We start from the raw sequence: 11,271 nt of genomic DNA, 5'->3' as shown, positions 1-11,271 counted from the left end.
GGTTTAAGCTGCCTTATAAACATCATTTCTCGTTGTTTTCTACTGACTATACTGTCCGTGAACATTTTGAAAAATGGAAATATTTTATATTTTGGGAACTTAGCTCCCGCACAAACGTCAATATGTTCGCTTACGTAAAGTACCCTTTTGGTGGCGTCACGGATGTGTTGGTTGTGTAAGGTCACTCTGTTTCGAAGATTTGAAGTTTCACCGATGTATTTTTGTTGACATCCCTGGCACTGAATGACATATTACGTTTTTCACATCGCAGGATATTGATTGGTTCACCTTGAATGTCTTTGCGCATCTAAATGTGTATGAGCCTCCTTCTATAATATGCTTGCACAGACCACATTTTGAGTTGTTGCATTTACTTACTACTGGTTTTCTGATGTTTTGCTTTTGTTAATATCTTTTTAAGATTTGATGGTTGTCTTTTACTTTTAATAATTTTGAAGTTTGAGAGAACTTTTTTCATCCATGAGTCTCGATGTAGGATATTTAAATCATGTCTGATTTGTCCAAATATTTCAGGGTTGAGTGGGTATGGTATCTAGCATTGGTGATTTGTTAGCTTCTGATAATATTTCTTCACGGTTTAGTTCTTTTGCTTTTTGAATTCCTGCTGTAATTAAAATGTCTGGATATTTCTGTATCTGTAGGTATTTTTTCAGTTCCTCGAATCTTTTCATAAGTGTTGCTTCATCGGATACTATGAGTTTTAGACGTCTAGCAAGTGAGAATGGTATACTGACTTTGGTGTGTTTCGGATGGCATGACTGGAACAGTAGGTATGTTTTGCTGTCAGTAGGTTTGTAATAGATGTCAGTTTATATATATATCAACATTTGATTCATCTACAAATACATGCGTTGTTTAAAAATTCTACCTGTTAGAACCCCGGTGAAACATATTTTTAGACCAAGTCCATTTGCAAAACAGCTGACAAATAAACCAATACTGCTGGTGACAGATGCAACAAAACAAATTCGGATTAAGAACGAGATGTTAAAGGAGCTCGTATACCACTCAGTTCTACAGTTAAAACCCATGTGATCAAAACTAAGACATAGTAATAAACAGCCTGCACAGTATGAAACATTTAAATCATTTTCTGAGCTATATGTTTAGGGGACAATCAATAAAATGTTCACAAAGAGGAATCAACCAAATAAGACAGAAGTTCTTTAATTTAACCTCTCACAATGGTTACAGAAAATAAATGAACATTTGAAAACACACCAGCCCCAACTGATAAGCCCATATTCAGGTTTTGTAATAATGCTGCATCAGTCCTCTTTGCATCAAGTACCACCAAAGGCTCTGGTCTTCTTTTGTGTTTATTGCGCTATATCCACTTTAGTGTTTGGTACAATAATGCTTATTTACCTCTTGGATTTTGCTTTACTGATAAAATAATCATTGTCGTATATCTTACCGGTTAACATTGTACGCGAACAGCTTAAACCATGGACCATATCTGAATATTTTACTCAGTTCTTTATATAAAGATAGTCACGATTTTTTATGACGACGCATTTATTAAGTGAAACAATGTTCAAAGTTAAGGAGTCTACTTTCAACATATTTTAGGTCAATTGTTGGATTATTTTTGTAACTATTTCATACTACATAATTCAGGCAAGTTTATTTCTAATACGTGCGGTTGCATGGAAAGGATCGTCTGATCCAAACATTTTTTAATCTCGCTGTCAAAAGCTAAATGACAACACAAACCTCTCAGTGAAACGTAATATTGCATTATACGTTGCATTCTAAAGATTTTTATTCAACGTAAAACCTTGCATCACTTCGACAATAATTATACTTAGTCAAATGTAAAAATACTGCCACATGGATGCTTCATAGTGATTTAAATTTAAAGCATTTAAACTAGATTTATTCATGCGAGATTGACTATTTTTTACGATAATTGCATATATCGTGCCATGTGTAACAGCCTCTGTGACTTTGTATGTCTGAGGTGCTGCATTGACATTATTGTTATTTGCGTGTTTTAAAAAGTGTTTATGAAATAACAATTTCCCAATAGTAAAAATAAACATATCAAGGAGTGCATCATTTTCTAAAAATAGTCTTCTTGATCTTTTGACTGTTTCCAGGAAAAGACTGGTGTTTGGTTTCTCCTCACCCGCAGCAGCATTCTTTGATTAAACATTCTTTCTACCACCTAACTCGTCTAGGTTACAAAACGATGTATACTTTAAGGAGAATAGGAAAGATGACTTTTTTCTCGTCTTCAGACACAGAAAAGATTCCTCGCAAATGGCGGTATACGTGTCCTACAATTATTTTTTAATTTGATCCATTCATGGAATAACTACATGGACAATAATTGAGCAAACAGTTGGTTTAATTATTCGATTACACTCATCGACACCAGCAAAGTATACTTACAATTCTTGTTGCCTCGTTCTTCAGTTATTAATGAATGAATACCTTTGATACATACAATGGAAAGGCAATGATCTAACTTATGAAATATGTAAGATGCTTTATAGGAATAGAAAGAAGCCAGTGAAAATAACAGCAGATTCGGTTTGACTGAGTCTGTTCATGAGAGATAATAAAATATGCAACACCCATCACACAGCTAAGCACCGGCTTTAGCAGAATACCATTGCAGTATAATTGAATAGGCTCCACGAAACCGAAGGAACAGAGAAGAGTAACTATTCATAATTATACATATAAGTGTTGCTCAGAAACAAGAAAAGTTTCGTTATTTTTATGAATTTTATTACGGTTTGACACAGCTATGATGCGAGTTTAAACATACTTGGACCCCGAAGAAGTTTTATGTGAGGTTTTACTCCTAAGGCTATTCACGTATGTACAAAATAAAAGAAATCTAATCCTTATGGTTCAACGAAACCTTCTTAAATCATTTTATGTTTTTGTTTTCTTAAACAGCATTGTCTATAAACAAGACAAGTATCTGTACATCAATGTTAATGTGCCATCAAATAACATGCCATCATGATAAACGTTTTACTTTCAATATTTTTATACATTATATTACTACAAAAATGTTAGGGTAGACATCCCGGAAACACAGAGCACCCCAAACAAAGCCATCCATCGTAAGGTAGGCCCGAAACTAGAAAAAAATATGGTGGAAACATGTAGCAGACGGGTTGCTTCAAAAATCCAACAACAAGTACATTTTGATTACATGCAAAATACAAAAAATGGGTACGGGATAAAAACGACTTATAAAACAGGTATTATGCTGATAATAGAAACGCAAAGAAAACTGCAAGTTTGATGATTGACCTCCCCAATCTCTCTACAGTTAGTCTCTTACGCTGTCCTATTTGATGGTGTGATGATTACTCAGTTATCGTTTTGTCTTTAATGTTATAACAATGGAAGGAGGGAGAGGATTTTCGTCCTGCAACTTACATAGTCGTGCCCTTTATAGTACTGTAACTCCAAACAATGGTATACTGATACCTCGGACCGACCCTATTTTATTTGATTAATTGCTATTTTGTCACTAAAGTTAGAATCTGTATTTGCCGGGAATCGTTTTATGTACAATGTCTTGTCTAATTATTTGACTATGAATAGAAAAAGTATCAAGTTGGCTGCACCAGACGCGTTTCACGCCCAGTTTTCTTTGTATTAGGTAACAGACCGTTCTATGTTGATGAAACAATTAGCCTATGCCATTTGCAAAGAAATGCCTGACATTGTAAACAGTATAGAACTACTAAGGGCCACAACTCTTGTGTTCCTAATGCAATTTCATTGAAACTTTTAGAGACACGTTTTACAATAATTGTTTATTATTACAATAACTTTTTGAAATCCTTCAATCGATGTTTCAGATGTAACTCAGGACGGACGGAAAATTAAAAAATAACAACACATTTTTATGACAGAGGACCATAAATCCTGTCTTCCGCAAATAGTCTGACTGAAACTTGCAGAGCCGCATTTTCCCAAAGCAGCTGATATTTTATCATGCCTGAGACATAACACCGAACGGACGGAAACTGAAATATAAACACTACATGTGTAAGTCATGTATAAGTACAGAGCGTTATAAATCTTGTCTTTCTCAAACATTCTTGTCTTACTTAAGCAACCTCATTGAAACTTACAGGATGGCATTTCCCTGTAGCATTTCCACCATGTTTTATTTAAATTATCCAAACGATGTTATGTATATGACCTCGGACGGACGGACATACAGCCAGACGGATGGACAAACGGACGTTTCTGTTAATCCGCCAAAAAGCCATATAAGGCAGCCACTTAAAACCCAAACAGTCACATAAAGCCAAAATATTAGATGTATTCTCGCAATCCAATAAACCTATGATGGTTGTGTGGAAAGCCGGACGACGCCAAAACTTTAATCCTTCGGCAGAGGGTAATAATGCATGGGGTAAGGTGCATATAGGGTTCTACTAGTAACACGATATTTGATGTATCAAAAAGCCTTTTGAATAATTTTTTATTACAAAGGCTTTTACTAAATACCGTACTTTGATTGTTTATTACAAAGGCTTTTACTGGAAATTGTTCTTTCATTCATAAATACGTGTAATGGCTAAACTCAGTCTTCGGTTGTTTGCATTTGCGATGTACCATTTTCTAAGATTTACTGATATTAATATTTTTCATTATCTACCTCAAGTTACGCGTGTTTATATGTTTCAAAGACGATTCGAAATTTGCCTGCCATATGTTCTCTGAATACTTCTCGAGTCTGCCAACAAAATAAATCAATGAAGACAAAACAATAACAGAAAGAAATGTAAGTGAAGTCATTCTTTTTATATTTATACATGAACGTATATATCTAACATTGGATAATCATTTGACATCATAATATGAACAACGATGTATATAGCGAAATGAGTATTCTTTAACAAGTCCCAGAAATGTCACAAATGTCCAAAAATTAGTTATGTCACAAAAACGACCTTCCAGATTCCGTTAAATCTACAGTACGCCTGTCTGCTGATGACTGTTTATTATACAGACCCATCCGTTCACATAATGACCATCTTCTTCTACAGAATGATCTACACGCACTAGAAAAATGGGCAAACTTATGGGGCATGAAATGTAATGCCAAGAAGTGTTATATTTTAAGTGTCTGCCAGAAGTCAAATTTCTTCTACGAGCTAGATAAAACCATCTTACAACAAGTGGACTTAAATCCCTACCTTGGATTAACTATATCAAAGGATCTTACATGGTAAACACATATCACCAATATTTGTAAAAAAGCAAATTCAACGTTGGGATTTTTAAAACGGAACCTTAGGAATTGTGCTCAAGACTGTAGGAAACTTGCATATATTTCACTTTTCCGGTCTACACTTGAGTATGGGTCAATTACCTGGGATCCATACTATGTTAAGGATATCAACTCCCTGGAGAAAATTCAACGCCACGCAGTAAGGTTCATTTTAAAAGACTATCACTCCAGAGAAGATGGGTGTGTTACTGACATGTTACAAAGACTCAACCTGGACAGCTTGCAGGAAAGAAGACAGCAGGCAAGACTAATTTTTATCTATAAAATCATCAGGGGTATGGTGCCGGCAATCAACAAGACCAGTTATTTAACAACAGTACTTAATAAAAGACGTATACGTCCTACAATTATAAGTGACAGCATCAGCTCAAACATCGTTGAAAAATTCTGCTTTAACCACTCAAACTGTTTCAAAGTAAATAACGCCAACTCAGATCAATACAGACATTCTTTTTTATTAAGGCAGTGCAGGACTGGAATAAACTGAAAGACAATATTGCGTGCGCAGAAACAGTAGAGAGCTTTAAAACAGCTCTCACACATCGTTACTGAACGACCCTACTCACCCCGACGCCTTATACCAGAAGTGGTCCTGCGTCGTCTACCCTACAGATACAGATTAGCTATTTAGCTTAATCTAGCTATATATAGCTAGAATTAGCTATAAAACAAATAACAATGATGCAAAATATGTCAAATTCAAATGAATCACTGTTACTTATGACTAATTTAGTAATGATTTATAAAATTCGTAACATGTATTGAAATTTAGACTGCATAGATTTCAGTTCTTTGCGATTGTCTTTTGTCTTATAAACAATTAGGATGGGATAATGACTGTTTTCGTTTTGACATTGCCATATATTGTACAATTGTTATTGGTTTTAAAGCCATTTCTAGCTATATATAGCCAGATTTAGCTATGACTTTTCTGGGACCTGTTTAATGGACAGAATATTTTATAACTCTCAGAAATCGACAATGTTAAAAGCATATATGTATATGAAATGAAACATAAATGTTGTAATATGCTATTGATCATGAAAAAAAGAGTATGTTTCAAGAAAGAATCTAACAAAAAGATATATACGATTCTCAGTAAACTGATAATATATTGTTCAATATCAAGTTGATGGTAATTTCTTTTAGATAGTACATGTGATATATTCCAAATACATGATGTCTGAACTATCATTCAGAAGAAATATAATACAAACTACTGACCAGACGTATACATGAGATAAAAATCACACAACAAATATATTCTCCTGTAAATAGGTTAAAATAAATATTTCTATGTAAATCTAATACTGATTTCTCAACGATGAATGCAAATTCATATGCGATAGGCATTATTCAAATGATTCAAGTGTAGACTAACGCTAATACTAGCCAGGTGGTATAAATACATTATGTTACAAATTAGAGTGACAACATTAGCAACCCCTGATATACTGTGAACCGATCTGAATCGTTTATAATGTTCACAGTACTTTGGATCTTTCTTCAGTTCAGTTCTGTCACAGTATCCTATGACATATGCTACTCCGGATGATTTTTCTATCTCAAAGATGCTAATCATTGCGTTGACGATTTCCGGTGCCAGGTAGAAACTGTTGACGAATGTTGATATTACACATATGCACATTCCCATTAGCTAAAAGGAGAAAAAAAATGACTTTAAACAAGACAAAACAAGTCAAGCTATTTAAATATATTATTGATGTGTCGTAAACTCATCATTCTTAATTAACTTCACGTAAATTTTTGAACAAAAATATTTATTTGTAAGTAAGTATTAGATAATTAGCAAGTATTTTTCATGCAGCTGCAACCAATCGATATTGTTTGACCGTTTAGTTTCTGATAATATAATGCTCAGATACGAAACTTTTTTGTTAAAAAATACTTTTGTGAAATGTGAACACTCGATAAATGTTATGTACCTGCTTTGCTTCTGATGGCGTCATTGTCGGATAGGGATGCTGTACAACATATGTTAACAACGTAACACACGACAAAACCAATGTTAATGTAAAGTAAAGCGGGAACATTCTACTTTGTAAGTGCCCGAACATGATTCTAGGCACACTGAAAAACATCGCGAAACCTGAAAAAAAAAACAGAATGAAACTTTGACCATACGTAGTGAGTACAAAAACTGGTATCGTTTGTAAACAATTTAATTTCACTTTAAATCGGCAGTAGAAAATTCACTCAAATCATGAATCAAACTAAGTATAAAACGTAGGAATTATTTTATATGACATTCATAGTTTCGGATAGGTTTTAGCGAGTGTTTATTATGAAAAGTTTATTCCATTATAGATTGTTATTTAGATGTTATAAAACTATTACCTGCCACAAATGTTACCCAGCATTGTACTCCAAAATGTGCAGCAAAACTGAGTAGATGTAGAAATACGATGTTTGTAGATCTGTTTTCAGTTGTATTACTAGATCCAACAGTGATAGATATCATCAAAACCACAACCGTCAACAAGGAAAAATAACGCCCAAGCTTTGAGCTGTAAACAGAAAAAAATATATCATAAAGTAAGTTTGTGTCTTTACTCTTTGTACATTTATCAACATAGTACAAGACGCATATTTTTACAAATATCTTATTATTGCTACATTACGTGATACATCATCTTTCATCAAAGGAACAGCTGTTAACTACTTCAGTAATGAGCTGAGTGGCATAATGGTTTCGTCCTTATAACCCGACATGTATTATCTACAGAATTTCATATTATTAGAAAATAAAATCATTAAGTTAAAAGATGACGTATAATGTTAAGCCACTATACTTTTTTATACAAAAATCTAGAGAAAATAAACTAGGAAGTTAAACTGCGATATACATTTGTTCCATTTATCTGATATCACTCGGATAAATTTAGATGCAAAACAGCCAACTTTCAAATAGCCAACCATTGTTATAAATATTGCGAACCAGATTCCCAACTTGCTTCCCCTCATTTGGGAGTCAACCAATAACCACGAATTGTGTGTACCTTAAGTACATATTTAAGGCATTATTTACAGGCAATCTATTTAGTAATATTTAGGTACGTTCTTTCTAAATTCAGACAGACATACCCTATTTGTATTAAAGACATTAAGGCCATTCCACATATAAAGGTACAACAATCGAAACGAAAAACTTCACACAATTGAATCGAAAAGTAAAGTGGAACCGGATCAAAACCCTGTACGAACTGAAGTCCTAGACTGGTTACCGAATTTGGTCCGAAAATGTGAATAAGATCGCGTTTTTAACAAATCAGTCGATTCAGTTTTTTTGTTAAAAATGGTGCTGGATCATCATTGAATTTCCAAACAAGCTAGCTGATTTCTCCACATGTACCTATTTCATCTATGCTCTGTGTGTATTATTGATATCCAAGTAATTACATTTCAATATCACCCATATTATGTCCATTTCACGAGTTTCTATTGATTTTGCTATGATTCTATACATCTTAGTCCAGAGATTTGGGTGAAAATTCGGCGTATATGTGATAGCCCTGGCCGAGTCCGAAACGATAACGAAACATCAGTTTAGTTTCCGTTACAGTCCGGCATATATGTGAAATGGCCGTTAAAATACGTAAACAATAGATGAGTTTTCAATTTATTCTAAACAATTATTTATAATAATCAGTTCGATATAAAAACGGTCTTCCATCTTCAAGTGATTAATGTTGCTGACATCGAAAGACTTGCCCCGCACCTCTATGATTTTGAAACCTACTTTATTATGCCTAATTTCACATTTGACCCGGGCGCCGTGCGAAAAATAAGTCTACGATTTTCCTTGTGGTTTTAGGGGCATCATAGGTGGCTACGGGCTACGGCGTGTGTTCACATTATATACGACCATCGTGCCTTTTTTGTACAGGCTCTCGGGGAAAGGCCGGGAGAAATCCATTCGGACGATGCGCGGAGATTATACGAAAATCGTGCAATTTCAGTGCAGTTGCCGTGCAGTCTCCGCAAGCTTCCCATGGAAATCGTACGACTTTTCTCTGAAGGGACGAATAATGAAAACATGCTGGAGATGGCCAATGTATATTACCATTTGAAAATGTTTTACCCATATCAAGGCCGCCCAATGGCTACCACGCGATGATTGCCCAGTATCCGTGTGATTTCACGGGTACTGTTCGGGCAGCGAGTGGCAACCTTGTGGCAGTTGTGCGAGGGCCGTGCGAAGGTCCCACGGGTCTACAATCTCCGTACGTTTTCTACTGGGCACCATGTCCACGAAAAATCGTGCGTTGGCTGCACGATCAGCGCGCGGCCTCATATCGATGCCCGTTCGGGGATTGTGCAATGCCATCTGCGACATGTCTACGGGATAACGATTTTTTCAAATTTGTATTACTTTACGCTAAACAAAATCGTAGATGCTGCGGAGCCCCTTAATCCGTATGAAAGTCGCACTGCCGTCTTTTGCATCCGCACGGAGGCCGCTTGGAAAGGATAATACGGGCAGTCTATGGGCTCCGCAGATGCATCGCAGGCCAAAGGTTAACTAGACATAAGGTATAAAAACTTTTCATGTAACGAAGCTATGCAGCTAGCTTGCGGACGGTCAGAGGTTCTACCCAGGTGGCAACCCGTGCCTGAAAATACCATGAGGGGCACGTTGTAAGTTGTCATAAGTAGATATTTTTGGAGAAAATATGTAATTGTTTGTCCAAAAGCAAATGTCATTATGAAGTATATCCCTCCATCTAATTCAGTTTTGGGATTCAAATGTTACCATTAGAATGATACTTTTGGAAGAGGCTGTACTCAATAATTGGTGATAGAGACTACAATAAGGTCATACAATTAAACGGAATTGAACAATTTATACAGACGTGTTCAGGGTACACATATTTCAATTTCTGTTATAAAACACGTGTTAAATGTTTTAAAGAAATTAGGACATATCATTAGTAGGTGTGACGTTAAATCTAACAACTATGTTCTGCGTAAGTGAATAATGCATTAAACAAGTAAATAAGAAAAAAAGATGTATTAAGTGATACATTAGTATAATGTGTCGAAGTTACTGCGCTGTGAAACATTCGACAAGACCCATCTTATTTTCTACTGAACATGTATTTTATTTGCAATAAAAGCACTGATAATGCGTCACACTTATTACGTCATATCGTCAAACGTCAAAGCGGCGCACTGAAAGATACATACCGTCAAATATTTAAGGGGTTTCATCATTTTTAAGACAATAATCCTTGATATCATGTTGGAATCGAGACAATATATCTTAGGCAGTGATTTCCTTTTGAAGATGCGTGTTATTATTATATCACAAATATATCATTGCTTAATTTATTATACTGACCATGACGTTCGAGGAACACACACGCTCTGCTGTCTGTTTACTTGAGTTGCAGTCGCTACTTTTAATCCCATACTACTATTATCTCCTGAATGGTTCAACAACAAATTTTTTATTAAAAAAAACAAACGTCCTTGCTTTTATTTAAACAAGATTCTAATTTTATTTCATTCAAAAGCAAACTCCTTATCTTAAATTACACTCTTAAGCGAGTATGAACTGAAATAAATGTTAGAAATGCAATAAATGTTAAGCAATTTAAACACTATCCATCAATGAAAATGTTATTTTAGGCAACTCCATCAAGCGTGCGAGCGTATTTTGAAATAATACAGGTCTGTATATGCTTATTATCACGTAAACAGTAAGGTTAAAATAAGTTCACCTTTAAAAAGAGCATAACAAATAAACCCTGTAAGGTCAATACGTCAGGAGTGCAGACTAACACCTGATAACAACTGATTAAGGAAATACTACTGCACACTATTTATTTTACTGAAGGGTTGACCGATTAAAAACTTGGTTATCAATAAAAAAAAAGCACGTACTTTAATGGATGATGAAATGTGAAATGTCCCTTTAAACGTGCAAAATCTTTCAATGAGTCTTCTGT

The 11,271-nt window shown here is 34.9% G+C and overlaps 1 protein-coding gene across 1 annotated transcript; it reads right to left on the bottom strand.

Annotated features, from left to right (window-relative positions):
- Positions 1-4,794: 4,794 nt before the first annotated feature.
- LOC123539885 (transmembrane protein 205-like) lies at positions 4,795-10,994 on the bottom strand. The gene is made up of 4 exons (XM_053527076.1): positions 10,662-10,994; positions 7,658-7,827; positions 7,246-7,409; positions 4,795-6,956 (listed from the first exon to the last, which is right to left on the bottom strand). Exons 1-4 carry the CDS (start codon positions 10,730-10,732, stop codon positions 6,636-6,638), a joined length of 726 nt encoding a protein of 241 aa, XP_053383051.1. The 5' UTR covers positions 10,733-10,994; the 3' UTR covers positions 4,795-6,635.
- Between the last annotated feature and the right edge of the window lie 277 nt (positions 10,995-11,271).

This window comes from Mercenaria mercenaria, chromosome 16 (genome assembly GCF_021730395.1).
Source record: "Mercenaria mercenaria strain notata chromosome 16, MADL_Memer_1, whole genome shotgun sequence".
Lineage (NCBI taxonomy): Eukaryota > Metazoa > Mollusca > Bivalvia > Venerida > Veneridae > Mercenaria > Mercenaria mercenaria.
This window is presented reverse-complemented; position numbering and strand designations above follow the sequence as displayed.